The sequence below is a fragment of the Gouania willdenowi genome, chromosome 6 (genome assembly GCF_900634775.1).
Source record: "Gouania willdenowi chromosome 6, fGouWil2.1, whole genome shotgun sequence".
Lineage (NCBI taxonomy): Eukaryota > Metazoa > Chordata > Actinopteri > Blenniiformes > Gobiesocidae > Gouania > Gouania willdenowi.
The window spans coordinates 14,492,071-14,518,591 of record NC_041049.1 but is presented as its reverse complement, the minus strand read 5'-3'; the positions used below and the strand labels follow the sequence as shown (position 1 = coordinate 14,518,591).

General features: G+C 39.2%; 1 protein-coding gene across 2 annotated transcripts in view; it reads right to left on the bottom strand.

The window, feature by feature from the left end:
- Positions 1–26,293, bottom strand: part of prickle1b (prickle homolog 1b) — a 32,237-nt gene extending 5,944 nt beyond the window's left edge. The window contains exons 1-3 of one of the 2 annotated variants that reach the window (XM_028451065.1): positions 26,088–26,293; positions 4,051–4,248; positions 1,125–1,238 (exon numbers count right to left, since the gene is read on the bottom strand). In XM_028451065.1, the coding sequence (XP_028306866.1) occupies positions 1,125–1,238; positions 4,051–4,182 (246 nt within the window). In that variant the 5' untranslated portion in view covers positions 4,183–4,248; positions 26,088–26,293. Of the gene's footprint in view, positions 1–1,124; positions 1,239–4,050; positions 4,249–8,499; positions 8,735–26,087 lie in introns of those variants that run through there. The other variant, XM_028451064.1, reaches the window with a different exon arrangement.
- Positions 26,294–26,521: the final 228 nt, after the last annotated feature.

Here is a 26,521-nt window from a genome sequence, read left to right as displayed (position 1 = left end):
AATGCTCAGATCGGTCATGATTCTAATTGCTGACATACAGTAAATGTGAACGTGGCCTTCACTGCAATAAAAGTTGTCCATCTCTGATCTAGAATATCAGGACAAGGAGGAAATGGATTGAAAAACAGACCCATTGGAAACCCTTATGATCCTTTATTTGTCCCTGAAACTAAACTTGTTGCTATGTGGTAAATTTCTGAGGGATTACAGATGGAATAAGTGGCTAAAACAGTGCCCGGCTTTCATCATTGTGAGACACTATTCCCCACAGTTGAATGTAAAGTCATTGCATGGCTGGGAAAGGGTTTAATTAAAGCTAATTCCCCTCAAAGCTGTGTTGAAAAGATTGGTTTGAGCAATACACAAACCCTTTCCCTGTGTTTAGAGATGGTGATGATGGTTCAGATAAAAGACCAAGACTGTCTTAACAACCAGCTCAGTTGTTCTCTAAACAGCAGTAAATGATCACACACACACACACGCACACACACACACACACACACACACACACACACACACACACACACACACACACACACACACTGTATCTCTCTTTCATGCACGCAGAGGGCTTATCCCTCCTAACTACAATTACCTAAGGAATCCTTGGGCAGTTTGAGCGGTTTTATGATGTTTGGTGGTTGAGGGAGCAGTCAAACACTGCGTCTGTGTGTGGAGTGCAACAATCGTGTGTCTAGCAGAGACCACCTCTGTCAGCGGAAACCCCTCCGTGCCCTCCTGGATGGTGATAACCCCTCTGGCATATCTCCTAATGTAAACTGATGTGAAAGGAGTGCAGGTTTGCACACCATAAAGCTGTTATAGAGCTCTGCTTTACAGTCGCAGAGGGGTGGCTCATTCGCTTTCTCCAGCTATTGTTTCGACTTTACTAGAAAAGACCTGCTAAACTAAAGGACTTTACTCACCTGCTGGCTTTAGTTTGCTCAAGTTGGGTGGCATTAAAGGGCTTCTTATCAGTTGTTAGGATATGGTACTGGATTTATATACGTCTGGCATTTTTCCTCTATTTCATTTAAATAATACAGCTTCTATGACTTTCTAAAATTATTTTCTTGACAATCTTTCTAGTTTTTGAGCTTGTACAGTTCTCTAATCATCACTACCTCATTGTCATGTGGCGGCAACTGGTAGAGGAGCTGTCGGATCCGGTGCTTCTCTCCTGGGCTGTTTACATACGGCACCTTGTCCTCTGGCAAGCAGGAGAAATACATCTGGACCTGCAAAAAAAAAAAAAAAACGAATGACAAACTTTACAAAAATGGACCAAAGTGAAAACTTATGAAACTTTTTAACTTCATGTGTTTTTAGAGCAGAAGTTCTCAAACTTTTCAGCCCACAACCCCCAAAATAAAGGTGTCAGAGACTGGGGACCCCCACTGTGCCTGAAGGTGGTTGAACACAGACATGAACATTTAAGAATGTGTCATGTGGAGACAATGCCATCTATAAGGAGGATTAAAGGGGAGAGTTTTTTGGAGCCTATCCATAAAGTCAGCAAAATGATGTGAATCTGTGATAACCACATTTATTTATTTATTTATTGAACAATATCAACTGTTATCCAGGAAAATGATTTGCGCCATAGTATACAGTCACCTTAAATATGTAAGTCTGTTTTATTCAGAAATAAAACGGGTTAAAAGTGACCAAGAATGGTGGAAAAGGTGGTGAAATGGGATTTTAAAAACCACAAAAATTGGAAAAAAATGTGCAGAAAAGGCATTTAAATTTGATGAAGTGGCAGAAATGGAAGTAATGTAGCAAGAACTCATTAAAAGGAGCAAAAAAAGTTCCAAAAATACATTAAAATAAGGCAAGTTTGGTGGAGTTGCAGATAAAATGGTAAAAATAAGCAAAAATGGGCTCAAATTGTTAAAAAAAATATATTCTTAGCTTCCTAAAGGCATCTGGCAACCACCTTTCAGTGTCTCGCGGCCCCAAATGAAGTCCTGACCCCCAGGTTGAAAACCACTGTTTTAGAGGAACGGAAGTCATTATCAATGGAAAGTTCTTGCACACATCAAATAGCATGTGTGTATGTGTCCTTTGGTGACACTGTGCTAAACATGTCATTCTTTATCTGGTCCCAGGCGCCTGACTGGGAGATCTCTTTACACAGGGGGAGACAGTAAGTGACTGTAAATGTTAATGTTTGTCTTAGTTAAAACAGAGAAGTGATTTATCAGTGTGCACAAGATGTGAAACCACGCAATAAAAAAGAAGATATGATTAAACACATACTGTATCTCACACATTACTGTATTATTGAGAAAGCAGGAAGCATTTGCCAGACGCTGGGTCTCATGTCGCGAAACCGCTAATCTGTAACAAATGTCTGCACAGACAGCTGGGATTCTGAAAACACCACAAACTAAAATGTGTACTTTAAAATTGAAGCGTTCACAAAATCAGACAACTCAGTTTTTCAGAACAAGAGGTTTTTCATGATTTAATTCAGGTAGATTGAGTGACTTTTGAGAGGTGATATTCTCTTTTTGGTCCAAGCCACTCAACTTTGATTTGACTCAATACTCCTTAACTAAATCAATGAAAAATCTCTATTTCAGATACATTTTTTTTAAAGGAGTCATCTGCTTTTGCAAATTCAGTTTTTGAATAAGGTTAAAATCTGTCATATTTGCTGTGTGCTGCAATTTGGAGACACTGTATAAAAACAAAAACTCGGTAATAACACTAGACTCAAGTTTAAGGTCTGGCCAGATGATGTGCAGGGCCTTTAAAAACAATATCAGGTCATACTTTACTTGAAGTTTTATACATAAGGCTGACATTATGCTGTCATAAGCATGAATAAGGTGTTGTGAAGGCTGTCGTTAAAGCCTGATATATGGTTCCACATCAAATCGAAGCTGTAGACGCACTAGCGCTCTACCCCTCCTCCGTAACCTGATGTGCGTCTCCAAAAAATTCTGACTGCGCGTCGAGACGACATGGAACATAAGCGCTGATTGGTTCGCATCAAACCTCGGCCCCAGTCACTGCCTTTTCCAGTCACACTGCCATGCTTCAACTTTTTCAACAATACGAGAGTTGTTTCTACCGTGGATTGAGTCAAAGAGAGAACCAAGATGGACAGAAAGTGCCAGAGTTTTATTATTTCCTTTCATGGCTGCAGCACGCGAAACGCCGCCAAACGGAGTCATTCACAGACAAAAGGTGTGTGTTTACTGTTATTATCACAACTACTGCCTCATCTCTGTACCTACAGTGTGTTTGTGTGCGTGTTCCATTAACAGTAAACAATGACTGACATGCTGTGGAAGCTGCCTGAGGAGCAGACATGACGTTATCTTTATAGCGAGTTATACACTTCGCTCTCAACTCGCCTCTTCCGGGGGCCAAGGACCAGGTTACCTTGCTGCTCCCTCTCCGCTCTATGGTGGGGTCGGAGCCCCCTCACCCCCGGCATGACTGTCGACAGTCCAACATTGAAAAATAAAGCGCACATTTTGAAACCGTTGTTTTCATGTTTGTGTCCAACAAAACATACATGGTTAGGTAGGTCAGTAATAAATCACATTTTAAGATGCTTATACAACATTGTTTTCTTTGACCAGAAGATAAACAAGGGCTTTTTAATGCTCCTCTGAAACCACACACGGCCACAACCCCCTAGCAGCATGGCGGCCAATGGCATGGCGATGCTTTCCCTTAACGCAGAAGTACAGTTGGCCAACCTCTGCGTTACGTTGACGGCGTAAGTCCTGACGCAGAACCATATACCAGGCTTGAGTGTCGTTTGCTAAATTATGACACTTTTAGAGCTATGTTGGCATTTTTGGGTGAGGTGGAGGGATCTAGAGGGGTTAGGGCTAAAGTTAGGGGTTAGGGTTACAAACAACACTTTGACAACTTTCATGTCATAATAATGACAGCATAATGTCAGCTTTTAAGTGTAAAACTTCAAGTAAATATTACCCAATATTCTTCATCAAGTGTTAATTAGCTTAATGCTAATAATAAGAGATGCTAGCCACTCAAACATTTCATACAAAAAACCTGTCTCACCTGTTCCGGTCTGAGTCCAGGTGGGACCCAGGCATACTCCTCCAACGCACACCCGGAGTCATCGTCAGAGGTGGAGCTCCTCTGGAAGCCCATGGATACCTTGCCCATCTTTCCCCCGGCCCGGGCCTCCATGTCAGGGCCTCTGGGTAAAGGGCGCTCCCCTCTCTCACTGCACTCCAGCTTTATCGCACTCGGGCGCTGTAAACACAAAAAGGATATGGGATTTAAAAACCCCACCTTGTTTCTTGTTTCATGTCTCTTTAAGCCCTCTCGTGTTTGCCTTTTATGCTTTCTTTAATTGCAAACAAAGCTCTAGCTTTTACTTGAAAAAAGACTTCTGCATTCTGTTAATGCCAGTACTACCCCCGCCCCCACCCCCCATGTTAGCTTTGATCTGACTTTCTAATGTTTCTGAAGGAAAATATTTTCTTTTATGTAGCGCAGAGATAAATAAGAGCCAAGCTGATTAGGAAAGAACAAACTGTTTCCACAGATAATGATGAAGTCTGTTTAAAGTAAAACATCTTAAATTCCAAACTCAAACATCCTTTGTTTAGCCAATACTGAAAGATTGAGCTTGTAAAAAAAACAGTTTCACTTTTTAAGGGGTACACGTGACATTTCAGTAGATGTATAATGGAAAATTGGTCTGTCTTTCTCAGCATGAGACATCAACAATCCCACATCAATAACAGACATTTGCCGAAGCGTTTGTAAAACATACAAAGATGCATTTACTTAGATTTTCTTTGTAAAATGTCTACAATCTTACCACTTCATCTACATTAGTCTAAACTTGTAATAAAACAATGATTGGTTTCCAGTTCAGTGAATAGGGACACAGAGTACTTCCACTGGGTCGTCCTACAGGGATTGTAAAACAGTAACTTGACATGATGAACCAGAAGAGATCCAGCTGTTTCTACAGCAACATCTGTTTCTCCCCGCGTTATAAAAAGAGAAGCTAGGAAACCTAATCTAGGATCATATGATGATAAATAGCGGTTGTGTGTAAATTTTGAGTTTGGGCACTCTATAGGAATGTTTTTCCTCTAATAAAAATGGTCTCTGTCTATACTGACCTTAAGATGGCTTAACGTGAAATGACTGAAATGTGATGTGCTTCTCTGAAAGAGACTGAGGAAGTTACAGGGAAGATTAGTTTGAGATGTGATAAAGAAAAGAAGAAACACAGGGAAGCAAAGGGAACTCATGAAAACAGGTTGAGATAGTCTTTTTTCACTTGGATAACGACACAGGCTGTGGTTTTTTTTCTCTGGAATCTAGAGCTGTGTCTGTGTTTTTGCTGGCCACATCTCTATGCACTGAAATCACCCACACCTGAACTCCATTTGGCCATTAGTGAATGAAATCAACCCCCAGAGCCTCTTGTTTGCCATTTGGCTTCAGTGTTGTCCTATGATTTGTATATATTTTTTGGAACACCATGTTGTTTTCCGTGAAACCAAATCTTTATGGTGACCCCATCAGCCTAAGCTCGTGCTCCACAAGGAATCCAGAGATAACAGAGATATTTGACTGAGAAAATGCAAAAACTTGCATTAATACATTAAGAATCCAGTCTTTTCCAATCCTCGTTTCAAAAAAACAAGTTACGACGAACCAAATTTCTTTCCATTTCTGCCAATGAACCAAGGAGATTTTTTAAACAATTGTAGATTGGGCTTAAGAGTGTCAGGAAGAAATAAGATGGGTTTATACTAGGGCTGGGTAATATATTGAGATATAATGAAATTTTCTATTTTAACGATATAAAAAATTACAATATCGCCTATATCGACATATACATTTTTTTATAGCTTATTTTATATTAAAATACTTATTTTAGGGGGTTGTGGTAATGTAATTTAAAAAGTAGGAACAATTAATTTCAACTGGCAAATAAAGGGCATGACAAATTGTGAATGTGGTTAAATTAGCAAAAAATAAGCATGAAATATGGTAAAAAGAGGTTAAAAATAACAATAAAGGGTCAATATGTGTAACATTGTATGGTAAAAGTGGTGGAAAGCTTTTATAAGTGCCGAAAATGTCGTGAAAGTGGAAAAATTTTGCAGAAAATGCACTGCAATTTGATTGAGAAGTGGCGGAAATGTAAGTAATGTAGCAAAAATCCATTAAAAGAGGGAATTGTGCAGCTTTTTGTTTATAAATGTGCCTGTGTGCCACTTTGCATCAGCAAATTTAACCCAGAATTGTCTTACTATTAAGACTTTATTTGATTTAAAAATATTGAGACTTATTTCGTGTATCGCCATAAAATATTGAAATATGAGTTTTTGTCCATATTGCCTAGCCCTAGTTTATACTACATTATGTTTGCCCTGTGAAGGACTGGCTGCCTGTCCAGGCACCAGCAGACCCCCGCAACCCAGAACAGGAATATGCGAGTCAGAAGATGAATGAATGAATGACACAAGCACACAAACTGCATAGCTTTCTGCATCTTAAAGTAGAAATCCATGCATCCTAATTTTCGGGAATCGAGATATCGTCATTCTTTTGGGACTGTCTGTCTATCACCTTTAGCAGTAGCCGTCTTATCTCAGAAACCATGTTATTCATAGTCCCCTCATCCTGATAACAGAGGTTTGGTCACAAGGTGTTGACAAAGCCAGTCTTCAGTGGCCCTGCTCTGCCCCTTTCACATGCAAATGTAGACCAGAATGGGCCTTGTTTGGGTGAAAACAGAAACTTTACACCAGCCCTCCAAACTGTATGCGGGGTTTGGTCTTTTACGCAGCAGCAGAAGCACCAGCACTATGGCGTCCTCATTAGAGCTTTGATGGCCACCACTGACCAGTAATTATGTCTGTTAGCTGCGACTGTAGAGCGGTCATTAATGACTTTGACAAAAGCTTGTGCCAGGTGATAACCAGTTCCTGTGGGACTGAACAAAAACCACTGGGAGGGGAGTGGGCTAAACTATGTTGAACTGTCTGACCTTTTAAAAAAAACAACACCATCATTGTCATTATTTTTTATGTTTTCTTTCCACCTTTTCACTCCTGATTTTCTGTCAAATGACTAAAAATGCACACTACCCCCTCTTCTTCTTGTTGCCTTTATCAGATAACTTTTTAGAGTTAAAAAAAATAAATAAAAAATCAACTAGTTAAAAAGAAACCCGATCCTTGAAGACGACACCACTGCATGTAGTCAAACCTCTTCAACACGAGTAGGAAAACACTCCCCTCATTTACATATAGTTGAATGAAACTGAATAAAGCCTAAACACTGAATTTGTAGATAAGAAATTCAGTTAAAAGTCAAACTGCGGCTCTTATCACTAAACAAAGAGACTATATCAGTGCTGCTTTGTTTTTTGGCGACTAATCTATCAGGTTTTATGGAGGGTTAGATAATGTTATCACACAGTATAACCAAGAAGGCCAGTGAGGGAGCAGCTTGATATCATCAGGCGAAGATTATTTCTTTCCCCTCTTGCTGTTCAATATTATCTTTATTTGCGAATGCTTGAAGATTAGACGTATTTTCAGTGTTGAGAGACGTTATTTAATAAATAGTCACCAGTTCATTATGTGCAACGGAAAGTAGCCCATCAGTGCTTTGAGAAGTTAGAATCAGAAAATTAAGATGACAGTCTGTCTATTGGCCTTCCAGCTTTTCATCCACTAAGAACCAGAGAAAAGGTGACTCCAGATTCCTGAGCCAACATACACAGCAACTCACATTTCTCCATGTCACCTCTTGGCAATACCACAATGGTCGTCTTTGTCAAAAAACAAAAACAAGACGTCCAGCTTCTCCTCCTCCGCCACAGGGATGTGACAGCGGGAGGTTAAGGGGGTTAAAAAGAGAAACTTTTTTTAAAAAGGCGTTTAAGAGTCCTAACATCAGGTCTGTGTAAATACTGTCCAGATGTAGGCATGTGTGCCTCCCCCCGCCTAACTGCCACATTAAAGGGGCTCCTGTTCATCAAGACATTACCTTCCAAATACACTACGTTCAAGCAATAACATCTAAAGTATGCATTTTAGTTCCCAATCTAATATTGTGGTGAAGTGCTTTACATATGCCAAGTAAGAATATATGACCTGCTATGATTCTTCAGGACAGATCCATAGGAGCAAAATAAAAAGACTTAAAACATCTAGTTTGGTAAACGTTGTGGGATTTTTCTTTGAAAAACAATTAAATTGAGAAGCTCAAAGGCCGAGGTCATTGCTCTTTGACTGCTAAAGGGTGTTGTTTTAAAGCCAAATGGGTGTCAAGGGGTTCAAGGGAGACTAAGCACAGCTGGAGTTGGACCACCTGCACAGACAGACACTATATGGACTGTACACAGAGACACAAGACACGACCAGGACACACAGTCATCTGCATCGAGAAATCTAAGTGATGATTTGCCACATCACACCTAGAGAATAGAAACCCCTTCATTCAGAACATTTGTACATCTCTTACCTGAACATAAAGCATTTCTCCAAGTTCTCATGAAGTTACAATTCACCAATTAGGCAACTTCTTCTTCATGCCAAGTAGATCCAAACTCTAATCAGACACACATCCTGGGCAATCAAACAGTAATCCTCCTCCTGTGTCTTGCAATGGTCCAACTCTCACTCTTTGAATAGAGGAATTTAGCAGCCCAAAAAGCATGGACAGGAGAGCAGTTAGCTGACCTCTATCTTGAAGTGTCCCCGATTCCACTCAAGTGAGTGTGTGTCTGCCTTTGGGGGCAGTCAGGCCACGTCAGCCCCTCCCCTCTCCAGCAAACCGCCTGCCACTGCACTTCAGTCCCAAGCACACACACACTTCAGAGTCAACACCGCTCCACCACCCTCCCCCATACCAAGCATCCCCTTCCTCCACAAGTGTGACATCAAATCCTTCACCCAGCAACCCCCAACTTGGAAACAGAGATTGAGCTAACATGCCTACCTTCGTCTCTGACTCTTCTCCTTATCTGATTTATCTTATCTTAGTTGTCTTGATCTACGAACCAAACAGCCATTCCTTCATATATCCTAAAACGCAAAAATAAAGTACAGATTTATCCCACACTGCAGATACACAAGTTAGTGAAAAACTTTGTTCGAGACAACAGATCATATATGTCAAACTTTAATCTGCTATCATTTGCTTTTCTACTACTTGGGGCAGAAGACAAAACCTAAAGTTTTCAAGTATTAGCATTATTTTAAGCTTTAGGAAATGTCCATTAAGAGTTGGAAATAAGTTAACCTTAAGTTTGCTTGCTTATAAAACAATACAATATGAGTGGATTCTCCTGGTAACGGGGGAATGTGTAGCCCAGGACTTAATCAGCTGACTTTCTATGTGATGAATGTAGTGTGTCATTTAACAGCATGGATTTCATAATAGCAATCCTTCCTCCCTTCTTGTGTTTTGTTGGTGTTTCCTTGGTTAAATTTTCACCATGCTTCCTCTTGGGTTAGCCTCATCCATCTCAGGAAATTCTCACACAGGGACCTGTCTGCTCACCCTGACACGGACATCGCCACCCCCGTTCTCCTTTTTGGAGATTTGAATGAGGGAGAGGAGAGAGGTCCTCTGTTCTCATCTCTCACTTCAGCCAATCACAATGGTGTTATTGTCAGAGAACACTTCACTTGAGGAAACTCCTGACAATCCAACTGAACGAGCGCTGAAAAGCTTTGTTCCAGAACAAGATGTGAAAGAGAAGTCATTTGTATTAAAACATGTCTAAATGTGAAAACTTCTTCTTCCATAAAAAGTGCAGAAAAACATTTGAAGCACAACAATTCCCACACAAAATCATGAGTACACATGCCTTGAGAAGTTATATGTGATTATTTGGACAAGCCTTGCCTCATCTGTCATCAAGAGGGGCTGAAAGGCAGCAACGGTGTCATTCAAAGAGTCAAAAATGACAAATGAGTTTACTCAATTGTACAGAGCACAAAGACTTCTCCTCTGACAACCCCACAAAGTCCCTTGTGAGTGGACTAACAGAGCTGTTTTGTCACACGCTAGATCACCTGTAACAAATGAGAAATGACTCCACATAGGAGAAGGAGATGGGAAACAGTCATCCTGAGTATGTTTAGGTCGGAGCGCTCAAAGTGCTTGAACGACATCCCCATACTTTGATGGTATACCCCATATGAACCAGTGAAAATGGTTAAAACCCCTGAGAAAAGTTCTTGTCTGATCCACTGGTCTTGACAGAGCTCTACAAAAGCTACTCGGAAAGAGGTGCATGCTTATTTGGGTTAGGGCTAGGGTACATACTGGCATATCGGTGTGGATATACACCCAACTACTTGTTCAGGTGTTCACGTTTTGTTACACACAAAACCCCAGCTCTGGGTAAGGCAAACAGCCAATGAATGTCCTTTTGTAAAGGGGGGACTTGTCAAAGGAGAAGTGGCTTTGTCAAAGAGGCCGATATCATCCATTCAGCCTGAGCCAGCAATCTTTACCCAGACGTCTGTACTTCAGTGAGAAAAACCAGAGGACAGATCTGTGGGTGCTAATGCAGATGCTAGTTTTATCGCTAAAGAAAAATTTCTACTTAAATAGACTTTTTACTTTTTGTTGTGCAATGTGGTTTTAAACATAAGGATATTTTTCCGACCTTGTCCTTGGTTTGGAATAAGGTTCTAATGGATCCATTAACAGGCCAAGATGTCACGTATTAGCACTCCACAAAGCCAACTGGACACGTGTTAAATGGATGATGTCCCACTTTCATTGAAATGTCTAAGAACTAATGGCAGGAACCTACTAATGGAGAGTTTATGCAGTGACCTTTGATCCTGAGTGCTTAAAGGATGTCCAGAAATCCATGAAAATCACAAATAGCCCTTTTTTTTATCCCTGAAGAAAGGCAGCAAGTCTATGTGGAATTGAATAAATTTGGGTGTTGTTGGTTGTTACATATTCAATAAGGAAACACTTTAAAATCAGTGTTTCTGTAACTTTGGCTAAAACTAATATTGAAAATCAACTATTGTTTCTAAAATATTAAAAGAATCTTCTGATGTTATTCAGATGAAAATGTAAGTTGATTGGTACTTTAACTGGAACAAAGTGTAATGGCCTTTTCTATACCTCAGGCCCAAGTCTAGACAACACAAATACCAGGCACACTTGCTCCAAGCACGTTTTATCTCTTTATTGGAGCCTAACTCAGCTGGTAATCTGACCTGTTCCTAACCTTTATTGTGAAGAAGAGGCTTGCCAAACAAACATGCTCTTTTCCAGCAGCTATTTTCATTCATAACAGCCTTTCACACCAGCAGTTTTTAACATCCCCAGGAGGTAAAAGGGGGTTGAGAATGCAAATATCTGGCAAGATGTCCCTTTGGTCGTTTTACAACAGAAACTAACAAAGACAATGACAAGTCTCAACTTGTTGCAGGGAAGTTTATCATAAAAAGTGAGGTTAGGTTAAGCCCTTGGACCATTCCTTAAGTTGAACTCGCTCAAACTGGAAAGATATAATGGGATATATAGGATTACACAGATGGCCAAGAAAGGCATCGCAAATTAGCTTAAATGCAAAAATACTCTTGAAAGAGAAATATAATATCATGCAATTGTATGAAGAGTGTTTGTCATCATATACTTTGAAGTTGATGTAAATATCTAGTAGATGTTTAATAAAGGCCAGATGGACTGTATTAAAAAGACCATGGCGCATTATATATACTATAGCAGACAACATATACGTGACAGACTCTTTAATTTAGTTTGGAAAATGGGCTTATCTAAATCCTAATGTTGTTCATCTGATTTTAATTAGCTACCTCTGTCATAAGAACAATCACATGGACAATGGCGGACAAACCAGCCTAATACACATTTGTTTCACTTAAAGACCTCTGGTCCACATTCCATTGTCATCCACTAGGATTTCACCATTCAGTCGTGTTTAGCCTCATTCAGCCGTCTTCACGCTAACAGACGCCTTTCACACCAGGAAACAAATCTTTGGCTCTGACTAACTAGCACACCAACGCGACTTCATGCTGCATAACAGGTCCTTGCAACCACCGTTTAGTGGTCTTACTAGATCGGTGTTAATATTCCTTGACACTCTACAGCCAAGTGTAATATAAGAGTGTAGCCATAAAACCCTCTTCCTAGATTTATTAGGACCACGGGGTGTTAGCTACACACCTTTGTGACAACAAGTGTCAATAAAAGTGCCATAAAGGGCAGGAAATTCTTGGCTCTGATGAGAGGAGTGGTAAAATTTGAGATGAGTTTAGAGACTTCTTTTGTAGGCTCCAGCTGTTATCAAGCCAAGTACAAAACACAAGATTATCTGATGGTCTTCATCCATTGGTCTATCTATCTATCTATCTATCTATCTATCTATCTATCTATCTATCTATCTATCTATCTATCTATCTATCTATCTATCTATCTATCTATCTAGCTATCTATCTATCTATCTATCTATCTATCTATTTGTGACAGGATGAACTCCCATATTTTAGAACAAAAGTTGTATGACAATTAGGGTTATAGTTAGGTATTTGATAAACAGAAAAAAGTGAAAACTGGGATTTTTCTCGACTTGCTAATAGGGGTCAAAGTTTTGTCCGTTGGGACTTGCTAGCCTGAAGGGCGTTGTAACTTGTCACATGCTAGCGACTATCCTTGTTTAACCTGGAAAGGGGAGCAAGTCCATCATAGCCCAGTCAAGCATAGGATATTTTCTTTCCATCAAAACTATAGGCTGTAATTAAACTAACACATATCTTCGTACTGTATTGGACTTTTTTTATTTCTAAATTACTAATACTTCATTTTGGTTTCAGAAGCCCTGGCCTAAACACGTACAACTTTTTTTTTTGTTGTCCATACTAAATTATCATTGGACTTTTTGATTATTGTGAAATATGTAACCTTCTCAGCAGTAAAATAGCAACAACAACAACAAAAAACTGTCAATATAGCTTTTATATAATTAAGAGATCAATGAAACTGTTATGGGTTTTGAGTGTCGAACAAAGAGCTGACTTCTTGCACCTAGTGGTTCTACAGATCTTTTGATTCTAGTCTAATTTGGAGAGATTATTCTCAAAGAAACTAAGCACTGCTTCAATGCAGCTACTGCTTAGCTTTATATTTGTGGCTGTCAATCTTTAGGGTGAATTAGTGCTTTACATCCCTTTAAATGTAGCTGACTGCGCTGGCATTCAAGTGGCTTTTCTGTAAAGCCCTTTTATTTCTCACAGGCTGAGTGAGGTATTTTGAGGAATAATAATTGTATTTAAAGGGAAAAATAGTCACCTATATCCTGTATATCTCTGTAGGCTAATCATTTTGTTTGAAATTTGAAAATTATTTGAAGTTTGAAATATCCAGACATTTTTTTGAATTATTTTTCATTGATGGACACCTTTAAACATTATTCTGCATCCACATGGAGCCAAAACAAACTAGTAAATATCATAGGCAATGACAGGTTGCTAAGAAAATACAAAAAAAACTACTACAGCAAACCCTGAAATATCCTTCCGTCAGGGGTGTCAAACTCATTTTAGTTCAAGGGCCAAATACAGAGCGGTTTGATCGTGGGCCACAGATTTTATGCAGAAAAACACACAATTTCAACATTATTTTGCCATAGCTTGCACTTCTACGTATACATAAAATACAAAATAAGTATGAAACCAGCCATATCCATGGAATAAGTGCTACATATCAGTCCAAACCGGGTCTTCACTTTAAATTTCCTAGATTTTTTGACCAATTTCTATTAATTAAGGGAAATATTAAGTAATACTTAGAGAAAAATGTAAGAATTTTGTAAGAATTTGCAACTGTTTAACATTAAAAATGACTGCAATCATGCCATATAAGCACCGGGAAAACTGTAAGCCCCTGCAAATATTGTTCATTTTCGCTTAAACAATGATTCATGTTTTCTCTGTCATTTTTACTTTCTTCTGCAGGACCGAATTGGATGATGAGTTTGACACATGCCTTACATTAACCAATCCATGTCTATGTGCTTTACAGTAAATGTTCAACCACACCGCAGTCACACTGTTGGAAGTAAGCTATCTCTTAGCCATAGCTAACCTGTTCTACCCTGTTTTAACATTATTACGACTGCCAAATTACATTTGCGATATTATCGTGATATCATAACACGCGATTTTCTAATATATATATCTATTTTTTTTTTTTTTTCTTGTCCTGTCTTGCACTGTCCTGTTAAGTTCAGAGTGTTTAAGAAGTGCAGTCCACATGTTTACATGTTTCATGAAACGTGAAGTTAGTTAGATATGTTGAAGAGGTAAAGCCACAGATTTGTTGTAATCTGTGCTTTAAAATGTATATTTCATATTTATTTAAAGTTTAAATAAATCTGAAATTGTTTTTTATGAAACAGGTTGATTTATTGCTTGTGTTTATTGAAAAATACATGACAGGAGGCCCTTGAAAAAATAATTGCATATTAAATCGCAATCGCATTATTGAAGAACAAAAATTGTAATTAGATTATTTTCCAAAATCGTTCAGGCCTAATATATAGATATCCATATTTTTATAGCTTATTTTGTATCAAAATACTTGTTTTAGGAGTCGCTGTTTTCACTAGTTCTCAGAAGAGCATCTAAAGCACCTAATAAAACAACTTCAATATGCATGTGAATGCTATACAGTCACTGTGTCCTTCATACTGTGTGTATGTTACAGTGCAGAAAGAAAAGAAGGGTCTTGTGCATCCCATCCAAGACTAATTTGATATTGTTAAGTGATGCATTCCTCCTTTAATAAAAGCCAGGGGACATTTTAACCAACAACTTTGAAAGAAGCGTGCATGTGTGTGTCCTTCAACTGGTCTTTAAATAAGCCTGCCTAGGTGCAGAGATCACGTTGCCTCAGTAGTCTCCCATTGAACCTCCATGGATGAGAAAGAACAGGCAGAACAGTAAAAAAAGAGTGAGATCAGAGATAAGGAGGGAAAAATGTCAGGAACCAGACTGTCTTGTTCTCGCTGACAGAAGAATGATTTGCCTCACTTGAGTGGTTTGAAAAACAAACGGGGGAATTACTGCAGCTGCCCTGGCGTGAGGGAGGTGGGGTTTGGGGATAACCTGAAATATCTAGATCAATTTAAAGTAGAGCAGACACACAAACTAGTTTAAGTCCAATTTACTAATACGACACATGGAACCTTCATGGAGAAGTCTTTTTTTTCTTTTTTGGTAGTCACAAAAACGTTTCACTTTGAAATGGTTTTTCAGCATCAGGGCTGTTTTTGCTGTTGTTTTTTTTTTAGCAGTTGTTGTGAATCTGTCAAGTGTTGGCAGTTTGGTCCATTTTCAAAAATACAGCATGAAACCAAACTCAACCAAAGTAAAGAAGAGTTGGACATTTTTAGTTTTTCTTATCCAAATCAATGACTTCCAGTAACTGTCATGGTTTTAAAAGCAGTAGGGCCATAACAAGCAAGGACAAAACCATGAACCAAACCACTCTTATGTATTTCTCTTGATAAATAAAGGCAGCTGGTAGATAAATAAAACACACGCTACAAACTACACTACTAAGAATGAATTTAAATTCCTCTGGACGTGCCTCATCTTTACGTAACAAATAAAGACTCACATGAATGCTCCAACTTCAAGTACCTTTTTGATGGATTTGCAGTGTTTCACATTTTAGCCAAAAGACAGAGTTATAACATTTGGCCCCAATAAGTTGTGCCAATCAAACCAAATAAAGAATTTCTTCATGGAGAGCAAATACAGTACACCATGATGAAAAGAGAAAAGCAAAAAAAAACAGACAGTTGATGATATAGTATGCAAAGCCAGCAGGAGCATTGCATCATTTCTTGCATAAGCAAGCTGCAAGCTAGTATCTGTGTGTGTGTATGTGTGTGTGCGTGCACATATTGGTGCACAGATCCCTTGTGAATTGTGTCTAACTGAACTGATAGATGTTGCCCAGTAATTGGGCTTGAGTACACAGAAGCTAAACGACAGAACCCTGGAGGGATGGCACATTAAAGAGGAGACAAACATGCACACACCAAACATACATGCTCTTAAAATCGAGTATGCATTACAAATCCAGAAACATCATATCCCTCAAATTAACAATAGAACCACAGAAAAAAAGAGAAAAAGAAGTCAAGTTCATCACAACCGTGAGCAGTTTGACCTGCAAGGGCTAGCATTGACTCTCAAGGTAGCATGGTGTCAAAGAAGTGTTCCCATACTGCTTTGTGTTTTATTTTCTTGGTTTGTGTCCATACTTTTGAGACAACAGAAATTTACAATCTAACGGAATAGCTACAGTAAATAGCATAAGTTTAGCTTAGCCAGACGAGATATGATGACACAAATAATACAGATATCAAGACCAAGTGCTATCGCTGTTGCTTTAGGCTTTGCTTGAACTTACTATTGTAGCGATTGTGGCATAAACCAGATATTTTGTGGGGGTGGGGGTCGTTTGTCTCACTATTCTCCCCAAGGACTGTGGTTGAAATTGGCCGTGCAGTCAATGTTGGCATTCCACACTGACCCTCGACTAGCTAGCCTAAGGTTCATGGGTAAACAGACACGCCGTTTGCGTTGGTGGGCTGCCTTGTGTTATTTTGGTACCTGTCTTACCCCCAAATCTGTCTATCTCTACACTACAAACTTCCACCCCCCGCGGCTTTCCTCTCAGTCTGCCATTACCTTGGTTGGTCTCTGTTAATTTAGACCTACCTGACAGATCTGACTAAAACCCTCTGGGTTTACTATCAGTCCCGCCCGGCAAAGGGCCTTGCTCTCTAAACACACACAAAAGACTAATCTGCAACAGATGGGGTGAATACGAAGAGATGTAGAGCGAAGGATACACAGCATATTTGTACCCCTCTGAAACAAACGATTGGGTTTCAGCGAGGTTTAAAGCAGGGCCTGAGGAGAGTTGTAATGGTGTACTTAACAGGAGTTCTCAAAAGCTTAACAGCACACATTACCACGAGATACAAACTGTTCATCTATAACCAGATGTCTGGGTATTTAGGGTCTGATGGGATCATGCAAACCCATAATGGGGATGAATCAGGAAAACAGATGCAAACGCATACACATGTATTAGAAGATCCACACAGGGCCACACATGTTGGATTTGACGGTTCAATGGTTGGATATAATGAAAACCTAAACTACCAGTTTACTGAGGGTTTGAGGTCATTTTGTAAACACAAGACATTTATTTACCACCTCATTAATGCAAGTGGCAATTTAGGCTTCTTTCCACACACAAAAATATGAACAGGAACAGATAGCCCACAGCAAAGCAAAACCCTACAACAAACAAAGGACTGTTTGTCCGGATTTTGAACGAAACACTTGGAAAGTCCCACTTCATAATCAGATGATGCATAGATCTGTGAGCCAAACAGTATGTAGATATATATTTGAAATTCAGAAAATGTTGTTCAATATGATACATTTGCTTGTGAGATTCGTGTAAAAAAACTAAAGTAAGAGTCATTTGAAAGTTTTTCTTGGTTTTTAAAGCTAATAATTGTTTCCAAGAGATATATAGCCTTCCTACTTGGTTTTGTTTGGTACTCTGTTTTGCAGCATCATAGCTAGCTGGATGATCAATAGGTATGGGTATATACAGAGCTTAATTTGCTCTGGCAAGATCTGGCACCTCCCAGATTTTGACCGGCACTTGTTTGATTGGCTCCAGCACCTCATTAAAAAAAAAAAGAAAGAAAATCAGACCCCTTTTTCACTTTTAGGTGTTTCATTACATTTTGAACTATTATATCTGGACAGCTGTATTCTTTTTTTAGTTGAAATCACTGGAAATTTCATTGTAAACTTTGTAAAAATTGATTGTAGACACAGTGCAAATGTGAGGAACAGAGTGAGTTAAGCCACGCCCCCACGCTACGTGGGTGATTTTGTGCAAAAACAGTTTCTCTGTCAGCGCTGAAGATGGTAGAAAAATGCTAAAAAAGAGCTTTTTTAAGCCAATAAGTGAAGATGGGCCTGAGGTAAAGGTTGTTTCTGTAGAAATCGCAGCGAAGAGCAGCACAGTAGCAGTTAGCTTAGCGACTAGCAGCAACAGTTAGCTTAACGACTAGCAGCACCTGTCCTGTACCTATCCATTGGCCATGACGAGGACTCTTGGCTTATGAAAGACAAGGCAGGCCTTGGCTGTTAATACAAAGTTCTCCATGGCTGTTTTTTTTTTGTGTGGCTATTTTGACAAATAAAAGGTAAGCACGCATTTTAATTTCATTTTCTGCTCTGCTGCTGATTCATTTGATGAGTTGTGGCCTTTTGTAAATATTTTGTATTTTTGTGTTCTGAAAGTTTAGTGACCTTTGTGGCTAAATTAGCGGTGATCTTGCGCTGTCCTTGTTGCTGAAACAAGGCAGATTTCGACATCTGTCACTCAGAGAGTGAGAGACGGATGCTCTGTAACGGGTGATCGTACGTGCTTCTTTAACGTTGATTGGTTGTTTGTGTTCACGTGATATAATTGGCCCATTTAGTGAGCAAAAGGTGCTTTAAAAAATGTATTCCGTGACTTTTTTGTCTCTCTCTTAGCGTCGAAACAACACCCGGCGTTTGCTCTGGTACCTGATGATTTATAAATGAAGCACTGGGTATATTCTTGTTCTTTGTGCCGACATGGCCTTCTTTCGAAAAAACATTAGCATGACGGGTGAGGTTGAATGATGACACTTTGCAACTATCAGCCATGAAATTATAAACTTCTGTGGATTTGAAAAAAGTCAGAGAATTAATCTGGTGGCCATAAAAAAAACACAGGACCAGATTTTTAAACTCAAAATAGACTTTAGACTTTCAAGCCTTGGGAATACTTTCTACGATTTCAACTTGGATTCACCTCTTTGGCATTTGGTGTGCCTGCCTAGCAAATGATTAGGAAAAATAAACAAATAAATAAAATAAAATTAGAGATCAAGACAAAATGGGCAGATAAATGGGGAAGCCCGAGGCAAAGTTCTTGTAAATGCTGCAATTTCATTTCCCACCCTAACTTGGCCTGCAGTTATCGCAACTGGTTATTTCCGGAGTTTGGTTGACATCAGATTGCTTGAAGCCATTTCCCTTCTGAAGGCTGGTTATCTCTAGATGAAAGGAGTCCACATGTAGAGTACAGTGACTATACTCAGATGGAATGATGTATATCCTCAAACATTTGTCAGGTCACGTGACGGAATCATCTCGACTCCGAACAATCCATTAACCATCAAACAGTGTACATACGGCAGTGGATCCTGAGTTATTTTATTAGCCGCGCCAACTGATGCCATGTACAGTGTTGTCGGAGGATTGATACTTGACAAAAAATTACATTAATTGAAAAGTGAGTCGACGTAGAAGAAGAAAGAAAGGAGGAAAGAGCAAGGCTGTTACTGATTAGCACTAAGTGGGGACATTTAGCTCAGGAGCTTGTCTTTGGGAACAAAATGTCGAACATATGAGAGCAATTTAAGAAGGGAATGTTGAAGCTCAGCTCAACCGACCACAGATCCAAGAATTCCAACTCCGATGTTTTCTTCTAATGAGAGTATACCCTTGTACCCTACAAGATATTGATGTGTGGGTAGCGGTGCGTAGACGTGTGCACAGTATTTGGAGTGTTTATGCTAGTAACAGACAGGCCTATACACTCACTTTTCACATCATATATTATATAACTGGTGCAGTACCAAGAAACTTATCATCTGTCATGCAGACCTTTAATGTTTCTCCCAATGAAAAGCAAAACTAAAAGCTATCATTTTCGTCGTGCCCCAGGGTGGTCATTTGATGGAAAATAATTACGAGGTTGTAGCAGAGCGATGTTGCCTCGGTATACGAGACTGCTGCTATCTACACTATTTACCTTTACTTTAGCTGCTTGCAAGCCTTTTAATTATTATCATTTAATAATCATCACCTTTAATGTCTGTGGCTGGCGACGGGCAGTGTCTGAGCTGTGTGTGTGTGTGTATGTGTGTGTGTTTGTGGCTTTATTCATCATCAAATAGAGCTGTGTGTATAGGTAATTAAACTGGTGCCAAATCGACTCTCACTCGTAGGAGGGAGGCAGAAACTCTCAACAACAACAGCGCCATGTGTGCATCGCTCAGCAAGTGCTGCAGGCAACTTCCATTTCTGTGGCAAGTTTTGACACAGAAATGAGTTCAACCACCATCTCAGAGTCCATTACTTCTAAGCTTTGGATTACTTTTCCTCACCACGAATTGACCATAATGCCAGGGTTGCGGAGCCAGTCCGGCCTGTGGGGTTTTGGTCTGAAACCGCTCTCAGCACATGGATCACGATTAGCGTTCGTGGATCAGGATCACCGTCCAAGCCCCCAGGAACAAGCATGAACTGAACAAAACGGAGGAGCACTGGGTATTTTTTTTAACCAAAAGCATTAAAACTTAGACACTATCAATTAATGCTAGTGTTATTAACTTGTATTTTTACTATTTAAATTATCATACATTCAGAGGTGAAAGTAACGGATTACAAGTACTCACGTAACTGTAATTGAGTTGCTTTTATGGGTACTTGTACTTTTTTTTAAGTATAATTCTAAATTAGTAGTTTTACTTGGACTTAAGTATGTTTTAAAAGAAGTCAGAATTCATTACATTTCTACACCCAACTGTTACTGAGTAAATTATTGTTTTTTTATTTTAAAATGATCAACGGACATTGTGAAACTACAAAGTGTCCAGACAACAATCAAATGCATCATAGCCAACCAATCTGATTAAACGCATAATGCACAGTGCCAAAATAGCCATTGAATGCCAGTTATTTTTTTCATTTTTACAGTTCATTAATGAAGCTATACTTACAGCCTGAGAATTGTATTATTTTTAATTGAATTTAATGTTGTTATTTCATTTAAAAAAAAAAAAAAGAATTGTAAATTTTGACAAACCTTTTATTTTATACAGATGCCTTTGTGGAAAATAAATTGCGCAAAATTTGGTTTACACATGAGATGTTTACTGTATGCAAGGAAAGCGTGGCAAGATTTATTACCCAAAATAAACATGGGGGGTGAAAGTAACTAGTAACTTTTACTAATTAAGCGACTTTTTACTTGTACTTTGTATTTTATATATGACTTACTTGTACTTGTACTTGAGTACAATTCCAATCAAGTAAAAGTACTTCTACTTGAGTAGAATATATCAGCACTCTTCACACCACTGCATACATTTGCATTCAGAAGTTCCCATTTTTGTGATTAATTCAGCCGGAAATCAATTAATTTGCAATTTCCTGCAACAAACAAGTCAATTTTCTATTAAATTTGCAATAATTTACATTTAATTAATCCAACTGACTGTGTAATTATGAGCAATGATGTTGCGTCACCTTTCTAACAATTACTGCAACATCTAATTTCAACTATTCTTTTGTCTGAAGTGAGGCAGGGCGGCCACACTTTAAAGTACTATTTCCCGATCCACAAATCACACAATAATGGACCACTTAACTCTGAATCTCCTCCAAAATATGTGAAGACTTTGTAATCATTTTAATTGTTAGTCTACAATGAAAGCTTTACCAACGTGCGGCTCCGTGCACAGTCACAGTTCTCTGAATCGGCACTGAGTGAAACAACAGTCTGGCTCCAAACTGGAGCACGAGCCCAAGGTTAGAGCTGATTGTACAGTAAAAGCATTTTCACAGCCAAAATATTAAAAACACATCAGACCTGGCAACAATCAAAATAAGTCAGTCAATCGATCAATTTAAATACTTGATTTTATATAAAAACACAACACTTATTTGTTAGTGGCTTGAATTACTACTTGAATTTTATAGCACATTAAAGCTGCAGTATGTAGGGTTTTTTTTGGCCGTAATTTGGTGAAAAATCCATAATAACCTTTCGGCATTTTGTAATTCAAAGTGTCCTGAGAAGACACTGGACCTCTTTGCTCTGAATTCAAGCTTTGGAAATTAAGGATTGCTGTTTTGGGCATTACTATTGGCTGCTCGTCAAAGGTCGAAGCACGTTCACTTGCTGTCGGTAGTGAAGGTGTAAAGGTGCGTTCACACCGAATTGCAACTTCAGCGACTCCAGCGACAAGATTTCATTCAAAATCAATGTAAATGACGCAACATCAGGCGATTCCAGCCACTAGATCGCGCGACAAATCGCTCAAAGTTAAAATATTTTAACTTTTGACCAAAGTGACCAAAAAGCGCGACAATGTTCAAGCGACTCAACACGGGTGATTTAAGCGACTGCAGTCACTTCTGTCGCCTTAGGTGTGAACACACCTTAATGGGGGACTTTACATAGCAAAGCAAGCCAAAAAGAGGAAGACTGACATGGAGAAGCAAGAGTCTAAGAGGGAGAGTGATAACAGATTTGCACATTCACGAGGATACCATTGAACGACAGGAAAACAGGAAGTAAACAGGGAGGGGCGGGGGGAGTGTGGTTGTTTCCATACCAATCTCATAGATTCTACATACTGCAGCTTTAAGTTATTGTGTCATTTAAGACACTGCTCGGTGGTGTTTATGGACCCAAAGTGGTCCATGGACCACACATTGAGGAAGTCCGCTTTAAAGCTTAGAAGTGGTCAAATAAGCATCACCAAAATTATTCCCAGAAGTGAAAATTGCTTCCAGCCACAAGGCACTGATTTGGGTTGTGGCTTTATAGCTTTTTGTGGGTAGATAAGTGACATTAAGTTGCATGTGCGACATAAACCCCTAAACAGCAGTTTTGCTAACTTTTTGATAGCTTTTGCTATTGTAGGATCACAATTTACTGGAAAGATAGATATAGTTTATGTTGCATTTGATACTCGCCTAAAACTAGTGAAAGTAAAAAAAACACATTTTGCTTCAGTGATAATTGTGCTAACAGAAAACTGCTTTGCGAGCAAGTTTTTAAATGTCTTGTTTCTTCAGGTGTTTAAATTTTTTGGGACAGCAGAGGATAGACAAAAATGTTGTGTGTGAGGGAGCAAGAGTGCTGGTGTGTTCTCTGAGGTTTAGAATGATTTACACAACCCCACACTCGATTAATTCCTGAATGACAGAACAAGCTAGCATGTGTGTCAAAATGTTGGTCTGAGCTAATAGTGGCATACAGACAGAACTGTGTTGACTCACCACGCACATGCACACGCACACACACACACACACACACACACACACACACACACACACACACACACACACACACTGCTGTGGAAAAAAGTAAAAGGTGATCCCAGAGTAGGGCTGGGCAAAAAATCCATTTCATCGATTTATCGAATTTGTAGATAAAACAATTTTTATTTTGCAAATTAGAGTTTTTTAAAAAAAATATATAAATATATATATATATATATTTTTCCCACCACAGTTTTTTCGGATTTTTCCACGTTCCGTCCTTGTGGGTTACCATAGCACAATGTGAGCCAGCCCCCTCTTTGTTTACATGTGTTTACCCTTTGAGAGGCTATATGTGTGTCACAATCATGTTTCATTTTCTATTCACACTATGCTGAGATGCTATGGGAAGAGTTTATTTTTACAATTACATTTTTTTAATTGTAATGTTATATGTTATAAAATATGTAGTTATTTCATTTCTTAATCAGAAAATTTAAGCTACTGTGAAGTTGCTGTTGCACTTTTGCTTAAACCTGGTTTAAAGCTTGAAATTGTTGAATGACAGAGCTTCATTTACTTCTTATTTTGGAACTGTTTTATGCATTTTAACGCTTGAGGACAATCAAAGCAATAAAGTTGCATTTTTGATAATATATCAGTCATTTTTAAGTGCATTCAAGAAAAGAAATGGAAAATAGAATCGAAAATCGAATTTTTCTTAAAATAATCTGAGATTTTTTTTTTTTTTTTTGGCAAAATGGCCCAGCCCTATCCCAGAATATCACCCATTAGCTCATTTAAAATAATCAGTGGATAGATGTGAAAATATGGCGTAAAAGACACACGCGTCACAAATTCCAGTTATTTTCTTTGCTTTGTGGGTCACACAGGCACATCTTGAGCTCCTCAAATGGCTTTACTCAGATGTTTTAGTCGAGCAGCTTTTGGCTCAACATTCGAAACACTCTCTACAGCAAACAAAAAAGTTTTCCAGGAGAGAGTCCAACAGTATCAAAACAATCTCCGGGCTGGATTTCCGCACTGGCACTCAAACCTGACTGGAGAATGGGAATCTTGAGTTGCACGTGAACAAAAAAGAAGAGTAGCAGGGTGAAGTTTCAATCCTCCTGATGTGAGAGAAAATAATACTCCAGAAAAATCTGCAATCTGATGCACTAATTGAGGCTTTTAGTCAATAATAAGTTTCTGTATTCAGTTCCATGTGTCAGAAGCATAAAAGGGTCACATCCCTAAGATCTGCTTCAGTTTTCATCCTCTTTAGTCATCTAACACTTGTGAGTTCTATCTAAGACATCTGCATTGCCCACTCTTCCATTGTCCTACCCTGACTCCCTCTTCCCTGTCCCCTCCCCCCTCATCAAGGTGTGAAAAAATAACTAAAAATAGATTAAAAAAAAATACATCCCCATTGGAGACTCAGAGGTCATTAGGATGGTCTTTGAGAAAATCTTAGTTTCTATCACTGTGTATGAAGTGCATTTAATGTGGATCACAGACTGTTTGCATCCGTTGAAAAGCAGAGATGTGGGACGTCCCACGACAGGAAGTGGTCATGCTGAGCACGCCACTCATTTCAGCTGCTGCCTGACTTGATTCTCCCATGTGGTCCAAAATGGATGACCAATTAACTGCAGATTAACTCGGATGTCCAAAAACTTCCCCTCACTCACACACACACACACACACACACACACACACACACACACACACAGGAGGAATAAAAATACACAAAGTCACAACAATAATGACACTTAGAACCCAAGGCAACTTAGACCCATAAGTACCACACACAGAGGACCCCCCCCCCCCCCCCACACACACACACACACACACACACACACACACTGATACATACTCATTAACAGGGGCTTAGCATTGCAGAATACCCCCAGCACAGTGAAGGATAGTCTGGCAGACCGGCCCCCCACAGAGAGGAAATTCACATCAGTCACCTGATCTTGGATTGGCTCAGGCACACTTTCTAAACACTGAATGTTTTAACATAATGACAGTAAAAATACAACCAACTTTTATTTTATATATTAAAATCAGCTTTCTTTTTTTTTTTTTTTAATTTGTTCATGTGTTTTAGTCAAAAAAAAAAAAAAAAAAAAAACCAAAAATATCATCAATTTGAGCCACTTGCAGCATGTTTACCAACATCTCCTACCACTAGGTGTCAGCACTGGCTGCAGAACTGATCCCTGCACAACGGGAAAACTTTTACACGTCACTTTAGAATTAAAGCTTTGAATTTTTGATTCATTTGTGTGTGTGAAAACAATACATTTGTGTAAGTTAATAACATTTGTGCAAAAAAGAGCCAAGATTATGTGTTAAAAAAAACAAAAAAACAATTATTTATTATTTAAAGTCTACAGTGAGTTGGCCTAATTATCTCAGATTGAGTTTCAAAACTGCGTTGCATTTTCAATGAATGAGTTTTGGAGAGCACACCCTACTGTCCCTGAGCTCTGTCAACACTGATCCGATCCCCAAAGAGTTTAAGAGACACCCAAAGAACTCACAAAGAATTCCACAGAGCACCGCCTGAGTGACAGGAGACAGCTGAGTCCACACATCTGGTAACCAAAATGCAACCCTCCATTATGTGCGCCTTTACGCACACACGTTCCGCGTAAAATACTCCCTCTGCCTTTATTTACTCAGACGCAAACTCACACTCTTCAAATTAATCGTATTCCGTAACTTAACATGGTTTTATCCTATTTTATTTATTTATTTTGATTTTTAAAATTTAGATAATACAGTCTGATTGATGGATAAATACGCACGGCGTGTCCATTTTAAAGGATTAAATCATGTAAAGTGACTGAATCACAGAGCCAAAGCTGCAGCTTCACACATTTGTTGAATGAAATATAAACTTACCTCTAAATGGAAACAGTTCGGACTAGAGTCGCGTCGGATATTCCGATTATGAAGATAGGATCACCTCTGTGGAGACATCCGGGCAGAGCGCAACGAGAGGTCGCGGATCAGAGAGAGAAGATACGGAGTCTGTCAGAGCATGACCGAGGAGAAGGAGAGATGATGAGTGGAGGTCTGTGTGTCAGTGCTGAGCTCTGACTCCCTGTTCGAGCGTCCACACATGACATGAACGCTGCGCTGCTCCCATTGGTCTAACCCCCCCCCCCCCCCCTCCTCCTCCTCACCCCCCACCCCCTCCTCCTCCTCCTCACCCCCCCACCCCCGCCTCTGCACACAAACACGCCTCATTCTCTGTTTCACTGCAGACACACTAAAAAGAAGCAAAAACTCTCAAAATTATAAGGATGTGCACGTTACGGCATGCATCTTCATTT